General features: G+C 31.2%; 2 protein-coding genes across 2 annotated transcripts; one reads left to right on the forward strand and one right to left on the reverse strand.

Annotated features, from left to right (window-relative positions):
* The first annotated feature begins 801 nt into the window (after window positions 1-801).
* Window positions 802-11,042, forward strand: Isha (Insulator su(Hw) mRNA adaptor). The gene is made up of 15 exons (XM_072887812.1): window positions 802-1,012; window positions 1,435-1,563; window positions 1,649-1,940; window positions 2,077-2,264; window positions 2,338-2,613; window positions 2,690-2,836; window positions 2,920-3,167; window positions 3,248-3,433; window positions 3,575-3,708; window positions 3,799-4,007; window positions 4,081-4,258; window positions 4,922-5,212; window positions 5,757-5,990; window positions 6,555-7,931; window positions 9,229-11,042. The coding sequence occupies exons 1-15, from the start codon at window positions 983-985 to the stop codon at window positions 10,107-10,109; spliced, it is 4,800 nt and encodes a 1,599-aa protein (XP_072743913.1). The 5' UTR covers window positions 802-982; the 3' UTR covers window positions 10,110-11,042.
* Window positions 11,043-16,723: 5,681 nt separating this feature from the next.
* On the reverse strand, window positions 16,724-19,879 carry LOC140663942 (CAAX prenyl protease 1 homolog). Its single transcript, XM_072888557.1, has 6 exons — window positions 19,661-19,879; window positions 19,261-19,407; window positions 18,941-19,144; window positions 18,315-18,830; window positions 17,541-17,684; window positions 16,724-17,442 (listed from the first exon to the last, which is right to left on the reverse strand). Exons 1-6 carry the CDS (start codon window positions 19,760-19,762, stop codon window positions 17,224-17,226), a joined length of 1,332 nt encoding a protein of 443 aa, XP_072744658.1. The 5' UTR covers window positions 19,763-19,879; the 3' UTR covers window positions 16,724-17,223.
* Between the last annotated feature and the right edge of the window lies 1 nt (window position 19,880).

The following is a 19,880-nucleotide window of genomic DNA, read 5'->3' on the forward strand; positions in this document are numbered from 1 at the left end:
CATTAATATAACTAAATATAAGATCGAACTATGAATACCGGCCTTAGTGCTTAAATGAGAATAAAAGCGCTGAATGAGAGGGAAATTAAGTATACTATAGAAAATGAGGGAAAAGTGAGGTGGAAAGTGTTCTCTAATCTGATTAGTTTTGCGATTTGCAGCTAAAAACCGTCCTGTATTATCAATATTTTGATTTGAACAAAATGTTTTTATTGGTTGTATAGAATGATAAATTCTTTTCCACGATAAAAGTATACACTGAAACCTTTTCGGAAAGTATGCGACTTTATGTAAATAAAGAAAAAAAGTTAAGAAATTATTGTTTTTTATGAACTTCTATAAAGCCAGATCGTAACAATAATTGCTTGATACAAACGTTTTGCAGTTTGTATCAACAAAATGAGATAGGATCCAGATATAAATTGCATGAAGGAAAATATTAGTGAACTTTTAAATACAAGTTTAGAAGCTTAGATAAAAAAAAACATTTCGTTGAAGAAAATGTTCCAAATCTAATAACAATAAGAGGATATTGGAGTAGGTCTGTATTACCGACCAAAATCTAATTAAACATGAAAACATATATATTTATCATATAAAAGTTTTATAGTCTATATATACAAAATAATGAGATAGGTTTATGCTAGGAATTGTTTTGAAAGGAATATTTGTAAACTTTTATTACAAACGAGCTTACATTTTCTACTATGATAATTGCTTCGTGGATGCCGATCGATATTTTTCCAACGTTATCGACCGGGCAGGCGACAGGTGTGACGTCACGCCTCGGCCGTCCCGCGATGCGTATCGGGAACACGATTCGCCATCTTGGATGGTATGGCTCGGCTTATAGTGTTCGGTGAAGAAGACATGCGAGTCTTAAAGCGGACGTCGCATTACGCTGCGTGAGATTTAACGACGACGACAACGACGACGACGACGAGGACAACGACGACAGGGACGACTCCACTATCGCCTCGCGATGGACGCGGTGAAGTCGTTCAACGCGGAGGTAAGCGACATTCCTCGGGCGGGAGGGGGAGTACGCTTACGTCTCGGAGGTCATCGTCGTAGGGGCAGTTCTCCCTTTTCACGAGCTGTTTTCGTTCCGAATCTTGCTTTGCCCTTTAATCGTAATCTCCTGTACTTTCGAGCTGTAGGATGACAAGATGCAAGCTCTGTTTTGAGTTGTGTTCCTGCACTATATAATATAGATTGTATACTATATTGCACTGTACTTGAAATGCTCTCTTTATCCTTGAATACGTACTGGTTTCGATAGTAGACAATATTTATTCTCTGATAGAATATATGCTGCACTGTACACTCACAATTATGTTAGAACAGAAAATTATGATGGTTATAGCGCTTTGTAGTATTGATAAATATGATTTGCTGTTACCTGAAATATGATTAATTTTAATTTGATTATAGTTGTCCGCTCTTTATGATGTTAAACCACCAATTTCAAAAGCCAAAATGAATTCACTTACACGGGGAGCCATCAAAGCAATAAAATTCTATAAGCATGTTGTACAAAGTGTGGAAAAGTTTATTCAAAAGGTAAGTATTTATTTTAAAATTTCTTTTTTTTTCTTTACAGTAACATGTTTGTATATTTTCTAACTTCTTTTCTGTGTTTGTTTAGTGCAAGGCAGAGTATAAAGTACCAGGATTATATGTAATAGATTCAATTGTCAGACAATCCCGACATCAGTTTGGGATGGAGAAAGATGTGTTTGCTCCACGATTTGCGAAAAATATGCAGACTACCTTTCTTAATCTTTTAAAGTGCCCACAAGAAGATAAAAGCAAAGTTATACGTGTATTGAATCTTTGGCAAAAGAATGCAGTTTTCCCACCAGAAGTTATTCAACCGCTTTTCGATCTGGCAGATCCAAATCATCCGATACATAAGGAGCAGCCAGTAAATAGCAATGGTAAATATAATTGCAAAAATACAGTTGAATAAAAAGTATTCTTTTATATAATGTAGATGCAATGACATCCTAGGCGATGATGTATTTTTTAAAATCTTAATATTAATAAATCTAATTAATATATTAATATTACTAGGTACATTAAATACATCATCTGGAAATAATATAAGTAATATAAGTGCAGTCACAAAGACACCACCATCTGCTATTAAAAATGCTGTAAAAGATTCAAAATTATTTTCAACTGGAAAAACAATCGATCCGGTATGGCTTGCACAAACAAAAGTAGAAGCGGCAAATATAGTTAATGCCAATAAACTTTTGGTAATATCAACATTTATAATTTACATTGTGGATTTGAACAACACTTATTAAATTTTATTGGTTCTTTATACAGGGTCAATCTAATTCCGGTCAAATGGATTCTTCTATTTTTGATCAGTTACAATGTTTACAGCAATTACTTTTGAAAAAGCAGGATGTTGCAAATGAACCAAAGAGTTCAGTAAAGTTTGATAAGAAATTGTTGGACTTTGATTACGGCGAAGAAGAAGATGATGATGTTGTTATTGCTAATTCTCCAAACGCAACTGTATCAGTTAATACTCAACACAATGCGGTTTCAACAAACAGTAGTCTAGAGAGCCTGGGGCTGTTGCTAGCAAATCCAGAGGTACTTAGCAAATATAAAAACTTGGGAGCAATTGAAAATTTCACTAGCTTCATTTTATATATTGTGTTATTTGAAGGTTTTAAGGCAATTGCAAACTTTACAACAAACTATGCAGAGCAATGCTTCTTCTACGCAACACGAAATAGAAGAAAAGATGCGCAAACTACAACAAATGAAACAACAGGAAGAAGAATTTGATAAACATTTAGCACAAACTGTTCCTGTAATTTTACTTTCTAATATCTTTCTTGTAAGGTATACAAGAAAATAGTGTTTTATCTCAAATCCTTTTTTTTTCTATTTTAGAACCTTCCATTTGCATCTGAATGTGAATTAAAGCCTTCTGATATTTTAAAACCAAATACCCAAAGTTATGCATCAAATGTGAACAGCAATGTGTTACAAGATATGAGTCAGCCACCACCTGGCTATCCGCCAGCTTTGCCATTTACGTCGCAATCTTTACCAAACATTAGACAAATTAATCAATCTGCACATCAGAATCAAAAAAGTCCATTGTTAGACGAACGTCAAGAAACGCAGGATTATTCTGGGTAAATCATAATTAAATTTAAATAATAATTTTATTATAATTTTAATATATTCTCTTGCTCTAAATGAGTATCTCATACAGGAATAACGCCAGACGTGATAGTAGCAGTGTAGAAATTGTAAATTGCGAGAATACGAGTTCACAAAGTAGATCACCAGAACGATATCGGCATCACAGTCGTTCTCGGTCTCCACGACACAGAGATAGAGACAGAGATCGAGACAGAGATAGAAAATCCCGTTCAAGAAGTAGATCACGACGAAGAAGGTAATTTATAGAATTAAATTAACTATCTTCATAACTAGAATTTGAAAGATATTAAATTGGTGATATTATGAAAAAAGACGTCTATACATATATAAATTTACATTTTCATCTTATTAATGTTATATATATATTTTCTTATAGGTCTCGTTCAAGAGACAGAGGACGCGATAGGAAACGCGATGATAGCCGAGAAAAGTTGACAGAAGAAGAAAGAGAAAAAGAAAGAGAGCGACGCAAACGCGGTTTACCACCGATAGTCAGGGATAAATTAAGTGGTATGTCTTCTAAAATGAAGAAAATTCTTATATCTTTTATACATCTCGTCTAAATAAGAAAAGAATAATTAATGCGCTTTTGAAACGTAGTTTGCAGTACGACACTTTGGGTGGGACATTTATCAAAACTTGTGCATCAAGAAGAATTATCTGATACATTTGGAGAACTTGGCGATATTGTCAGTATTGACTTAATCTCACCAAGAGGTTGTGCTTTTATATGTATGAATCGAAGGCAGGATGCATATCGAGCGCTTACAAAATTAAAAAATCACAAAATGCAAGGCAAAGCTATTACGGTAAATAATTGTTTGCAACATAACATTAAAATATGTTATTGTGCACTATACAGTACATCTATTTCAATTATAGTTAGCATGGGCGCCTGGTAAAGGCGTAAAGGGCAAGGAGTGGAAGGACTACTGGGAAGTAGAACTGGGCGTCAGTTACATCCCTTGGAATAAATTGATCAACATTACTGATCAAGACTTGGAATTGCTAGAAGAAGGCGGGATGATAGACGAAGATACATTACCTCCCTATTTAAAAGGTATATATTTTTTTTTTTTTTTTTAATTTTAGTTACTTATTTTAATTTTAGTGTGTATGTATGTATGTATGCGTAGAGAGAGAGAGAGAGAGAGAGAGAGAGGAGAGGAGAGGAGAGGGAGAGGGAGAGAGAGAGAGGAATTGTAATGTATACTCTAATATATATTGTGTGTAAGATGAGTAACTCATTTGAAAGAGTAAGTTAAGGAATTAAAAAAGTACTTGTTTTTTCAATTTAGATTTATTTGATGCTTACAAATTATTACTATTTTCTTGTTATTCAAATATAAATAGATATAAATATATCTATATCTTTTTAATCAAATATAAATAGATCAAATATAAATAGATTGCAAAGAGTTCTCTAAAAAAATGCAAGTTTAATTTAGTTACAGATTAAAGTAATGTGTAACTTGAACCAACTTGCAAGATTAAAATCAGATGATTAAAACCAAACTGAAGTATTTAGCTTGGTCATAAACAAATTCTGAACAAATTTTATTTTAATGAACATATTGTCGATACATGTATATTCTTTTAAAATGGTTGCTAAAATTTGGAGAAAATGTGATTTCGTATGTATTATACATATATTTATTATATTATTTATTGTACTCTATTATATTATAATTGATCTTAAAATTGCTTCTTCTTTATGTTACAGGAAAATTAAAGCATGCTGGCACGAGCGCTGATATTCTGCAACAACAGTTGCAACTGCAACAGCAAGCATTTGTCGCTGCTGCTGGTGCTCCTATTCCTACATTAACGGACGGTATTGTGAACGTTATACAGTCGTCGGCTAATTCTCAGCAACAGCAGCAGCAGCAGCAGCAATTAGTTGATACCAGCCAACCGCCACCAATTAGACCGCCAACATCAGCTGCACTACTGCCACCTCCAAACACGCAGTTGCAGATGATGCCGCCGGCGTTTACGATGCCCGGAGTGCCACGTGAGTTTATGATATTTATTGCAACTCCGAAGCACAACTCTTTTGTTCATTTCAAGTTATATATATTTGTTATAACATTTTCAAGAGCTTTATAAGAGCTAAATTTAAGAAATAATTGTATCTTTAAAAAAAAAACGTTTATATAACGTGTCTTTAAAAAAATGCAAAAATTTTGCAAATTTGAAGTTTTTTTTAACTAACATTTTTGTTAACTTTACATATTCATAATCTTTCCTTATCATTGACAACTTTCGACGAATATTTTATTTAATGCAAACAGGTTTGCAAACTCGTATATTTTAATATATGTATAGGATGCATTGGATATTTACATGCTTTAAGCACTTTTTTTTCTAAAAATAAAAAAGAAACACTTAAAGCATGTCTAAAACGAACGCATCCCTAGTGATAATATAATTAATACTTGAATAAGATATTTCGAATAAATGTATAATGTAACAAAATGACAAGTAAAAGCCGCTACGGCTTTTTGACATAATACAATTCTTAGATGTTATGAATAATCTTAAATTACCAATAACAGGAATGCTTAGTCACATGAGTCTACAAATGACGACACACGGATTAATGCCCAATGTCCCCATCGGAGTTCCGCCGCCTAATATGCAAAGTTTGTTGGGGCCACCGGGCATGATGCAGACCATGTTGACACCATCAGTTAACCCACCATTTGGGGCAGGTGTTGGCGTAAGTTTATTGACGCAAATCCCAATGCCCGCGCCTGCTGCAGCGCCTTCTGATAAGCCCAACTCTACTGGTATGTAAACAATAAGTATGTTATATCGTTGACAGAATATAAATAGCCAAATATTGTTCTGTAGTGGCTATATTATTTTCTACAATTATATTTGTACAAACTATTTTACATTTATTACAAGATTGTATAGCAATATTATAACATTTTTATTAATTATCTTTTTGTTAAATTTAAAATAATACATAAATATATAAGAGAAGTGAAAAAATGAAAATTTTAACCTTTCTTATAAAGAATGAAAATTATATAAATATTGTTACTACACATTTTTAGTTTTGATTTATATTTTTATTGTATTTTTTAATGAAATAATTTTAAATTAGAAAACATATAGTAGGCTAATATTTTCTTATCTTGGCCAAGTTCTAAAAAAATTCTATAATATTAATATAAGATAAATAAAGAGAAAGAAGATCGATAATCAGAATTATTAGTCCTAATCAACAGTGCAATCATATATTCTCAGGTTTAATTTTTAATTGAATTCACGATGATTGCTATATCCATCAAAGCGCCAGCTGATTACAGGTAAACAGGATACAAAGAGATTCGCAAATATTGCAGGTATGCCGCACAATGTTCCACCAATCGGAGTACCGCCACCCACAACGGAAACAAGTATGCCGAATCTGCCAATGCTACGGCAGCCGTACGGAGTGGGTCCGGCGCCGCCGATGCAGATGCAACTACCTCAGCAGCATCATTCGGACGACATGGATGTGGAGATGGAGGATGCGATGCCGCAGAGCCTGAATAGCAATGTGCTCAAAGATAAGCAGCCGAACCTTAGCGATCAACTGATCGCAGCGATGAATATGGGTAGCAACGTGAACGACGGTCGTCTAGAGAGCGATCAGGCTCGCGAGTACAAGGAACGAGAACGCGATCGAGAGCCTAGGGAGAGGAGAGACCGGGGCGATCGGGATCGCGGAGATCGTATGGACGTAAACGAGTGCAGGATGGATCGTAGCAGAGATAGAGGACGCGGACGGGATCGCGGTCGAGATAGGCGGAGGGACAATCGTGACGGTCGCGATAGGGAGAGGGATGACAGACGTGACAGAGAGACCCGAGAGGCCCGGGAGAGCCGGGACAGCGCCAGGCATTCGGAGGGACTGAGCACACAGAATCAAAATGTCCAGGAAAGCGAGACCATAGCAAAGAAGGAAGGCAAGCCTAGTCTGGCTGAGCGACTGCGACAGTTGGCGGATGGTACATTGGATGAGCGAATAGAGAGAAATGTACGCGGCAACCGAACAGCCGAACGTAGCAGCGAGCGAAACGACAGGAATTTCGAGGAGAGCCCTGGAGGAGGTGCTAGTGGTAGTGTGAGGCGACCACCTAGCGACATGCCGATCTCCCTAATGGATTTGCCGAAGTTTAGTGGAGTTCTGCCACCAGATCGGACAGATTTTCCGAGAGGACCGGATTTTCGAGGTGGACCGCAGGACGCGCGGGAGTTTCCGCAGCGCAGCCTAACCGATCGGTCAGACCGACAGACTTTTCCGCGCGGTGGTCCAAGGAGTTCGCAGATGGATGATTTCCTCGATCCTAGAATGCAGCCTGGCATGTTCCCGGAAGACTATGAGGGCAGACTGGGTCACAATGGGCCACGGCCCGACGACTTTCCGCCAGCCAGGCTTGGCCTGGCTCGTGAGGAATTCGAGCGACCGGAAGTGCGCACTCGTAGACCACCTGTAGACGAATATGAGCGCGAGCGTTTCGAGTACGAGATGAGACGCGAGGGATTCGATCCACGGATGCAGGATGGCTTCGATCCCAGGGGTCACAATGAACGGCCGGACTTTGATCCTCGTAGAAGGGAATTCTTTGGTGGTCCCATGGAACCTGTGTTCGGAATGCCACCATTGATGGGTCCAAAGGGGCCAAGAGGACCAGTTGGACCCGACGGATTTGGGCCGCGCGGATCCAGGGGACCCGGTAAGACAGAACATTTTTATTCTCTTTGTGATTGATTGGTATTTTTTTTTCTATTAGCAAGAAATTCATTGTTTATAAAGGGTGACGCCAAACGCTCCGGTCAGACTTTGTGATCTGACAGGAAATTTAATTCTAAACAAAAAGTTTTCTATAGTAGAATATAACAGTAGTGCTTTTTAAAATACTCTTTATTTATGCTATTATGGTCTTAACTAATTTTTAATGTTTATATTGCCCGTTGATTATTCTATTGAAAAATATGGTTTACTTTTTAAAATAATTTCTTAAGAAAACATTTTTAGACCCATATTTATAGGAAATTTTTTGTTCAAAATTAAATTTTTTTATTAGATTACAAAGTCTGGCTAAAACGTTCAGCATTACTTTGTATATGAGATTTTAATATTATTGATTTTTATATTAGTAATATTATTGGTTTGGTACAGGGCGAATATAATAAATAGTAATTATTTTTAGAGACATTATTTTTTCAAAACATTAAGACTCTATTTTCTAACGGAATGATCAATTTTTATATTTTCTTACATTAATATTTATATAGATAAATATATATATATATATATATATATATATATATATATATATATATATGTATATATATATATGTTTTTTATTTTTATTTTTAGGGATATTATTTTTTTAAAATATTGAAACTCTATTTTCTAACGAAATGATCAATTTTTATATTATATTATATTAATATAATATACTAATTCTTTGGTGGTCCCATATATTTAATATTTATATAAAAATGTGTGTGTGTTTATATATATAAAATCTGAAAAAGACAGCATCAAATATTTCTGATTTATAGATGAATATGTATGTATTTACTAAATAATATTCTTATTCAAATTATATATCTTGTAATTAATTGAGTTATATATATATATATATATATATATATATAGTGAAACATAATGATGAAAATATAGTACACACTATTATAATTAATGTGTTTAAACAGTATAGCTAGAGATAGAGGAAAGGAAGCGAGAAATAGGATAAAGAATAACAACAATTTTTTTTTAGTACAGAAAAATCGTATTATACAAAAAAATATATAACATATTTGTAAAATATAAAATACTCTTATAAATTTTATTTTATAAATTTCTTAATACATGTGCATGTATTCTTATATATATCTTATATGAATTTTTAAATATTAGAATTTTTCGTTTTTTGATTTTTTTTTCGTTTACTCAATAAAACGAATAAAGATATATAATTATGAATGCAATTGTGTGCGTCATCTTTTCGCGGTCCTTTCCAGGTCCTTTGATGTTCCATCCACGAGGAATGGGCCCGAGAGGTATGAGACCTGGTATGAGGCCGCCATTTGCCCCTCGAGGTCCGCCGTTTGATCCCCGAGAAGCAGATTCCTTCTTCCGACCACCATTCGATGAGATGCGCGGCCGTCCCGGACCGCATATCCGACCACCGTTTGGCCCGATGGGTCCTCCAGCTATGCACGGCCCAGACGGACCTTGGAGAAATCAAGAGGGAGGCGGTGGACCACCACCCACGTCATGGTCCGGACAAGACCCTGATGCAGGACATGGACAGCGAGAGAATCATTTACCACTGCGAGACAAGCAGAAACTTTTAGTAAAGCACCAGGACTTTAAAAACATATCCGAGAATCGCAATCGGAACCGCAAGTCCAGATGGGGTAACGTTAGTCCACCGCTGATCGATGACGAGATACCGTCGTCGGAGGACGCCGAGAATAAGACGAAAGCGTCTGACGGCGGTGGAGAGTTGGAACCGAAAGATAACTTTGACACTTCTTCCACCGACCAACACGATCTTTTAATACAGAGAGAGCAAGAGCTGACAAGTCGACGCGATCAAGACGTGATGCACGGTGATGGGAAGAATGAGCTGGCGAGTATATCGAATGATGAGAGTAACTGCGAGACCGGCTACAGAAATGACGAGGGTCGAGCGAATCTTTATGAAATTGACCACGCGGACCATTTCCCTAACGACGATTTAGCGCTAAAGCAGCGGGAGGAACAGTGTGAATACGAAGCACCCATTCCAGCTGAGAATTCAGCGCAACAAAGTGCGGTACAACCGATCGAACAAATAGGACACGTCAGTGAGAATCATAGTGATCAATCAGTGGAACAGCAAGTGGATTCGTTATAAATGAAAGAGAATGAGAGAATGAAAGAGAAAAGCAAAAAAGAAAAGATCAATATTGAAAGAAACCAAAGTAAAGCATAAAGAATCTTTAGACAGATTCGTGTAAAATATCGTTTGAATTGATATGATGTACATAGAGTCATGCAAAAGAAGGATTGAAAGAGAGAGAGAAAGAAAGAGAGAGCGAGAGAGAGAGAGAGAGAGAGAGAGAGAGAGAGAAAGAGAGAGAGTGTGAAAACATGATTCGATTTTATAGATTCAGAATTATTGCACTCTGGAGTGGTGGGGAGTCGTTGGGTGTCAGTGAGTTTTTCTTTTTTTTCTTTTTTTTTAAGTAACTTTCAGTCATCAGAGTATTCTCAATTGTTGACTCTCGTGTAAGCCTCAATCAAGATTCTTTTCTCAACTGAAATCTGCTGCCTAGATTAATAGCTGTGATAGTGAACACAGGACCTGTTTATCCATGTAGAGGTATATATACAAAGATTTTCAGGTTTTTTAATCGAGAGAGAGAGAGAGAAAGAGAGAGAGAAAGAAATTCTTTTATCGCGGTCTAGGTTTTTTTCTTTTCTCTATCTTCTATGTCAGATAATGCAATGTAGAATTTTATATAATGTATATGTGTTAAAAAAACACATATATATGTATAAACATATCTAAAAGAATTCCATCATTGCCATCTGTACAAGAGATACCGGTCAATCTTTTTGTAATCTTATTAAGGACTGTAGTTAATTCTTTCGAAATCATCAATTGTATTATACAGCGCGACGATCGTACTCACTTAAATGCAGATTAATTTATTGAATTGTACATACTTTTATATTTTCGTAGCTGAATGAATTATAATGTGCTGATTGCCATTGCTCAATCAAAGAGAAAAAAAGAGGAAAATAAAATATTTTGTATATAACGTCTTTGATAACAAAAGAAATATGGCCTTGTTATTCCAATACGCGGGCATAACCCGTCATCAAATCGTGAGAGAATGAAAAACGACGAATTAAATCTACACGTGTACAATAATACGGCTTATATTCTTAGGCATCCACAGAGACATTCGTACATATATAACACAATAATTTAGAATATTTGTCTTTTTATTTTGAATCTTTTTCACATCGGTATATATAAAATTAGAGTCTGTTCTCTCTTCCCTCAGATTTGACATACCAAATAATTTCTTACGGCACAGATTTGTTTTTCTTCCATACGCCGAGAAAGTTTATAACATAATCCGTTTTCATAGAAGAGCGATTGATTACGGAGCGAAAAATGCGGGCGCTTCCATTAACTTATATACACATACACACACTACAGACAACTTGGTTCCTGTGTTCACGCACGTATTGCACGGCGCAGCGATGGAAGACACGTGCTTGCACTCAAACTGAGTGACAAGTGCAAGGTACTGTTCACAATTACTTTCACATAACGTTAGTATCAAGAGATGTGATGGAGATGATCTTAAAGAGAGCCATTGCTTGGCCGCCACTCTTCGGCCCGCACCACTCCAGGACGAGACCCGTCGATGCATATATACTACTCATTCGATTAATTATTGTGTGTCTTTAACGATTAGAATAATTGCTTACGGCTAAGAGAATGGAATTGTATTAATGAACGACTTCCAAAGTTGAGATCGTCCGATTGTGCTCCAATCGTATTGGACTCGTGGACTGAACCAACTTTTTATTATTTTTTTTTTTTTTTAATTCTGAAATGTAATATTAGACGTTCACTTTGCGCTTTTAATAATGAAAGAAAAAAAAAACTGGATTGTTTAAAGATGATAATCGCGACAAACTTTCTAACGAGCTGTTAAAGTGAGAGAGGGAGCATCCTTTTTCGCGATGTTTGATATTTTCTCGCATATAGAATGCATGTACGCGTGCTCCTTTTTCTTTACTTCGAGCTTACTTTATCATAAGTTTCATTTTATGTTCGTATATAAATACGAATTCTATGAATAAAAAAATACAACTGTATTTAAGAACGTATACTTAATAGACATAAATATAAGTTGAGACAAATCATTTTTTGTTTTCTATCAGTAACATGTGCTGTACTTATCGTAATACACGTACACATTGTTGTAACGCGTAGAAATTAGAAAAATTTTTTGTAAAATGTATTTTATGCAGAAAAACTAATGTATTGGTATTTGATTACATTCGTATCGCGTACATTTTTCTCGATTAATTCTTTTATTAACTATTACGTGGTTCAAACATTATTAAGAATAGATTCAAAATTTATATAAGTTTTTTTAGAACAAATTCAACATTGTTATTTATATAATTTTAAATATTTTATTATACAGCCTGCAATTTTTGCTTTCAATATATGTAGAGCACATTAAACATGCATTAATCATAAGTTTCAATGTAAGAAACGAATAAACCTGGAGTGGTGCGCGGCACTACGTTCTAGGATTTTATACATATGGATGAAATGTAAATCTTATCGTGATGTAGGATTAAAAGTTTTTTTTTTTTGCGATTTACGTTTATAAGCATTTGATATTTTCTATAGAATTGCATAATATTTTAACATTAGAATTTTTTCTTTTTCTTTTTTTTAGTTTAGTTAGAATTTAGAATTTATTCTATTACAATATATATACGTGTCTATATTTAAAGCAAGTTGACAAGGAATTATCATGTATATTGAAACAATGTGATTACTAACATCGTTATATCCAGGGTTTTTAATATAATGAAAGAGCATATGTATAGAAAAATATTTGCATATATTCTTAAGAAATTTCTTATTTACTTCAAAGAAAATGTGAGAACGGATAATATACAGGATGTTTCGTAACATAACGTATAAAATGAAGGTGTAATGTTTATGGGACATTTTCTACTTAAAATGACACTAAAATAAACATGTTCCTTCAGTTTGTATATTACATCATAAAATATTCTGCATGTTAAAATAATGTTGAATTGTTGAATGCTTTTCAAAAATTTCACGAATGTAAATTCTTCAATAATTCACCTCTACACATACATAAGTATTATATGTAATACGGTTAAAAAGAGTTTTACGTATTCTCTATTTATTCAGCTATATTTTTCGTTGAATTTATTTATATGGGGAAACAATTCCGTAAATTATAGAATCAATAAACAAAATTTAATATTTCTTTCGTCATTTTCAAATCATGCTTGGTAAAAAAAAAAAAAAAATTGCGGATATTATGTTTTTCTATTTATTAAATTTTAAATACACATATGTTAATTCGAATTATAAAATAATAACTTGAAGAATAGATTTAAATTTTCTAAAACTAAGTAATTTGCAATTCTTATTATGTTTTTTATTCAATAAAAATAACAGGGTGTCTACTCAACAAAAAATCTTGTACAAAAATTTTCTGAAAATTCTTCATAATCTTTCAGATATTTTTGTTTAAAGTTCCATATTTTAAATATTTTTTTTTTAGTTTTCTATAATAAAAGTTTTTTTTTTATTTTATGCATTTTTTAATGTTTTTCATTCATACAAAGAAAAAATGCAGAGTTTCTTCAAATATTAGATTTATCAAATATATTGAAAAAACTGAATAACTTTTATAAGTTAAACATTTTTTATTTGTGTGTGCATAACATTTTTATTTTCTTCACTAAAAATTACAATAAAAAAATATGCATTGCAATTTAATATTTTGTTAGGACATTAAATGTATAAATATATAAACAGATATATGTATATATTTATACTTGTTATATATATATATATATATATATATATATATATATATATATATATATATATACATATATAGTTATATATATAAATTTATATATATATATTTTTTATTCAGTTTTTTAAACATTTTTTTATATGTATATTTATTATGTATTTTTCCACAATATGTATATATATACATATAAAATATAATTTTATATATAAAAATATATATATATATATATTTTTTTTATACACTTGGCTTGCAATTTAAGAGGAAAATTATTAAGAAAAAAATTAAAATTCTTGAATCCTAATAAAATTCCACGAAAATTCCCTGATTTTTCAAATGCAAAAGAAATTCTAGATTTTCCACGTTTTTCTAACGAGTAGACACCTTGTTAAGAGAAACAGATTGATAATTGTACGGAATAATAGATTAAATAATTATAAAATCATTTTATTATGTACAGAGCTTCGATTTATTTAATATAATACGTTAAAATTGTTTTCTATATTAGCATTTGTTGATGCTCAAATATCTAGAAAGTGAACTATTATTATTTATAATTGTGAGTAAGATATGTGTGTGGATATAAAAAAAGATAATTAAACAGGATATGTGCAGAGTGATTTAGAAAAGCTTCTTTGATCAATTATCACAATTTTTCTTTAGCAAAAATTTCGTGAAAGGCCTGATATCATGTAATTGTAATATTAGATGTATATTTCTCTATTTCTCTTTTTCTCGCACGTGCGTGAGATCATAATTGTACATATACTTTATAAATTGTCTTATGCACAGGCAGTATAAAACTACAGATCTGTAATAGGTAAGTATTGATAATACAATTTTGTTTTTGCAATCTTAATTGCAAAAAAAAATTAAAATAAGGGAAATTAATATATACAGAGTCGACCGACAAAAAGTTTTCATCACGTTTGTTTTATATAGCCAACTAATTTATATGTTAAAACAATTCATTTTTGAGAAACATAATATAATAAATTTAACTGTTCTATTTTTTACTCTTCATTGAAATCGTTACATTTCTTGCCAATTAAAATTTTTGGAAAAGTAAACTATCTCAATGAAGGCGATGAAATAGTAAGGTGAATTCTTTGAACAAAGTTAACATGTTTCGGATTTTTTTTTCGTATATATCTGTTGGCTATAAATTAAATGAAAACTTCTTGCTGGCGTACTGTATATATGTGAATATCGAAAATATTTTCAAATTGTTACATCCCAGAGATCGCTACGTTATTTGTAGTGATATTTTAGATTATGAAAATTCACAATCTCACACAAACAGTACGATGAAACATATAAAATGCATTCAATTTTTTCTCAAAATTTAATGAAACACAGTAAAATAGCTATACTTAGCATTGTTTTTATTTTAGCATTATATAAGTATAAATTTTTGTCACTTATATAATCAGTTGCGATAATTATTGTATAATAGGTGTGTCGTGAGATTAAATGGGATAATGTATCTGGTTAAAAAATACTTTTACAAAAGATAATAAATCATTACATGATAATCTGCTATCAAATTACAGCAGACTGTTATTATTCTGCTGACAAAAATTTATAGTCACTTGGCAAAATCTGTTTGAGCAGTCTGAACTCACAAGCAGAAAGTACATAACAAAATATAAAGAATAACTTTATATATATATATATAGTTAGAATAACTAAAAGAAACTATATATATACTTAAACAACCCTATTATTAATTTTGAAGACAAAAACAAATATCTTTTAGACAAAAGTTAAATAGTTCAAAAGAGCAAATATGATGATAAAAACAATTTTTCAATTTTCTTAGATTTCTCAAAATCACATGGATGGTATTTTCAAACAAAATTATATTTTTTTTTTATACAAATTATTCTTCCTCTTGAGGAAATCAGCATATAAAAAAAATATTAAAATAAAACTATAAGAAAATCAATAAATTATGTCATAATTTATTTTGATATATTGCGATATAAAATATGGAATAGCTTATCAAATTTTTTTCTTTTATTAAAATATTTGTTAAAATTTTTCATAAAATAATGAATAAAATTAACCAACTCTATCGTTATACACAATTGCGATATATCTGCAATGTGTAATTATTAATAAAGTCTTTTATATATATACACACACACACACACACATACACACTTGTATACATGCAAAAAATATAAATATATATAAAAATATATAGTATATATATATATTTCACATATATAAATTAGTTAGCCGCATTTTATACAGCTAATATCTTAGAAAATCTTAAGTTTTTATTTTTATATACTAACGTAATAAAAATAAAAATTAATAAAAACTATTATAATTATTATATTATTTGTATCGGTATAAACTTTAATATTCACTGTGCAGTATGTAAATAATTAAACTTGGCACCCATGTATTCAATATATATAAATTCATTTCAATATGTATAGAAGAAACAAGAATAAAATAATAGAAATACATGTTATTATAGAAAAAGTGAAATCAGATACATTATCTTTCCATTGTAATATTGTAAATTTAATTATATCATGAATTTGAATATATGAAAACTTTAACTAATGTCTTCTTCAATATGCGTTTGACGTTATATTAAAAAAAAAAAAAGAAACTGTAATACTTATTATCAAGAATAAATACATGAATTATTCACAAACATGATATATATTTTTACAAATTCCTGTATTGTAAAAAAGATGTAAAGTGGAACATCTTTTTTGAAATTTACATTTTGTATTTATTATATACGAAATAATGAAGTATACGAAAGTATACTTTTACACATATTAGCATTTAGAATTTGTATGTATATATGATAAATATGGCATTTTAACAGTAGCGCACAAGTTCTAATGGTAAATAGGATACAAAGATTAGTCTTCAAAAAAAAAAAAAAAAAAAAAAAAAAGAAAAAAAGAAAGTATACGCAAAATATTTTAATTGGATAAATCTCTATAAATATAGAGAAAATATCGCGATCAGTTACAAGAAATATATATAAATAGTTGAAAAAACGTTACTTATAAGTATTAAATGCAAAATTATAGGAAAATATATATAAAAATGTTGAACAATAGTAAAATACAATCAGAAGTCTATTCTCTTATTCTAATTATTCGTAGAGTGAATTCTAACAAGTGGATATACAGTAAAATGCTAAATGATGTTAACATTATAAGAAGTAAATAGGAAGCATCATTATCTTGTGGCTATGTTTACATTTGCTCACCTCGGGAAAGCAAAATAAAATTGAACACAAAAAAATCAATAAAATGTAAAATTAAAACAATTTAAATACAAATCAATATACTCCCGTATATACTCGGTGAATTACGAATTTCATCTGTTACATCTGCAAATTAGTTATGGTAATCGTGCGAATTGAAAGCCTCATTTATTTTTATCTATCACTTCCAAACGCTCGATGACAGGTGGATGCGAATGATGCCAACTGGAATACAATTTGTCGAATAAGGGATATCCCAAATTGTCCTTTTGTAATTTTAAAAGAGCCGCTTTTAAAGCCTCGCCATGACCTAATTTTGTAGCGAATTCGTCTGCTTGAAATTCGAATCTTCGTCCGATTACTACGCTAACAAAATTAAAGATCTGGAAATTACAAAAGATGAATAAATATTATTTCATATCTTTGTTTGATACGCAATAAGAATTCCAATTTTTAAAATTAAAAATTTTTGAATGCTTACTGTATTCAATGGTATTAAAATATACATCGTTACTATAATTAGACCAATAAAAATAGGCTGAGAGTCTACAAAACCGAAAGCACTGTACATTGGTGTATATCGTAGGAGTTTTGCAAACATAACAAAATTGGCTACGAACATTATCTGAAAGAAGAAAAAGATATATACCAATACATATGTATACACTTAATTATTATATATTTAAGAAGATAGTGTTTTAATTTAACAAAAATATTTTATTTATTATTCGCTCTTGTTTATTAAATACAAAATTAAATTTTATAGATATATTTAATTTTATATTGAATAAACAATGAAAGAAATAAATAAAAATTTTTAATATCTTAAAAGAGAAAACTAAAAGTTATTATGTTGTATCCATCAACATGACCATTATTGATATTTGTTATATTTAATTTTGTAATAAAAAATACACTGGAATTAATTAATTACTTATATGTGGGCAATTTAACACATTAATTTGACACAGAGTTAATTGATCATAAACAACATTATTTTCCAAATTAATTCTATAAAATATCATCAAATTTAAATTATAGTGCTATATAATTGATGATACAGACACAATATTCAATATAGTAACTATTCTTAAAATGGGCTATTTTGCTTTAATCTGTATATCAGAGATATAAAAGCTATTTAAACAATTTCTTATAGGTAATATTTCAGATTCATAAGCAATTAATAAGCTTTTAAGTAACATCAAAATGAAAAGATATAAGATGTAATATAAATACACATAAAAATATTTACCTGACTGAGCAGAAATCCTTTCAGAGTATGATTATGTTTCCAATGACCCAATTCATGTGCAAGAACTGCCAATATCTCATTTGTTTCACAGCCGCAATCTTTATCGGCATCACCATCGTCTTTCTTGCAATAACCCTTAATAAGAGTGTCGAAAAGAACAATTCTTTTGTGTTTGTGAAAACCATACAGATAGGCATTACTGTGCGACGATCTTTTGGAACCCTCAACTATAAACAGCTTGTATAAGGGAAACTTTAAAGAAGCTGCCAATTCTTCAATCTTTTGCTTCAATTCTCCATCGGGTAATGGCGAATACTTGTCAAACAATGGAGCTATTACTTCCGGGTACAGAATCATCATAAATAGCGAGACTACCACTGATAACATCCATAAATACCAGAAGAAATAATCGCCACCGTTTTTCACAATCCAAATCATACCGCACAGAAGGGGTAATACGATAATTTGAGATACAATAAACTTTTTAATTTCATCTTTAATAAAAAATGCAGTTGTCTGAAAACAAACATTAATATCAACATTTACTAATTAAAAAAAGTTTCATTTAATCTTAAATTATTTTTTATGTTCAACAAGAGATGGAAAATATGTTACATAAGTTTTACCTGTTTGTTGAAACCATGTTTCTCTTCCAAAACAAAAATATCATATATCACTAATGGCAAATTAATTATGTGAGAAATGACATTTATAATAAACATACATATTGCGCTTAGCAGTATGTCATTTTCATGATTAATGCCACAATACTTGGCTATTTCAATACTCCATTGCCAAGTATGATAATAACCAAAAGCTACTAGGATTATCTAAAATCAATATATTATATATTATATGTAACAAGTTGCGAATTAATAACCATTATAAAAATTTCTCTTAATTATATAGTCAAGCATACAATTTGCCAAAAATGTATAATTCTCACCGTATTAAAAATCTTAGAATATATGTCTTGTACAATACCAAAGCTATTTCTATCTAATGCATATGCACGAGCCTTCTCGTACACATCTTTAGCCATTAATCCTTCAACAGATTTCGGTAAATCAACCAATTGCTGCATCAATCTCCTCTGTAATATTTAACAAAAAAAACTTTAGTTATATTATTTATATAAACATGCAATTATTAAAAATACAATATATATACGTACAATATATATATATATATATATATATATATATATAAATAATAAACAAAAAAAAATATTAATTCTTATTAGTTATACATTTTATTTTATGCAAGCGCATAAAATACTTTTAGAACGATAAAATTTATCGTTAAAAAAAATGTAAAAGGTTAGAATAGGGGCTGATGCAAATTACCTGACGCAAATTTAAATAATGATTCCAAAAGTACAGCAACCATATCGCCAACAAAATCGATTCGAGAATATGTTTTTCCATAAAATTCACAAGTGTCTCCATTTTAATATGTGTATTATTAAAATATTCTCATATCACACCACTATCTGCTACGTCAAAACCGTCGAGTACTCACAAGTACCTACCGCCGACCGCTTCGCGTGTGCGTGTGCGTGGATGA

Source organism: Anoplolepis gracilipes, chromosome 3 (genome assembly GCF_047496725.1).
Source record: "Anoplolepis gracilipes chromosome 3, ASM4749672v1, whole genome shotgun sequence".
In the NCBI taxonomy this organism is placed as follows: Eukaryota; Metazoa; Arthropoda; class Insecta; order Hymenoptera; family Formicidae; genus Anoplolepis; species Anoplolepis gracilipes.

Bases quoted from the DNA above. Each gene is read 5' to 3' on its own strand.
- Isha (XM_072887812.1), top strand. From the start codon at position 983: ATGGACGCGGTGAAGTCGTTCAACGCGGAG. The intron at 2,614-2,689 runs GTACTTAGCAAA...TGTTATTTGAAG, and splicing joins TGTTGCTAGCAAATCCAGAG to GTTTTAAGGCAATTGCAAAC. The intron at 5,213-5,756 runs GTGAGTTTATGA...TACCAATAACAG, and splicing joins TACGATGCCCGGAGTGCCAC to GAATGCTTAGTCACATGAGT.
- LOC140663942 (XM_072888557.1), bottom strand. From the start codon at position 19,762: ATGGAGACACTTGTGAATTTTATGGAAAAACATATTCTCGAATCGATT. The intron at 19,408-19,660 runs GTAATTTGCATC...TAAATATTACAG, and splicing joins ATTATTTAAATTTGCGTCAG to AGGAGATTGATGCAGCAATT. The intron at 18,831-18,940 runs GTAAAACTTATG...GTTTGTTTTCAG, and splicing joins AACATGGTTTCAACAAACAG to ACAACTGCATTTTTTATTAA.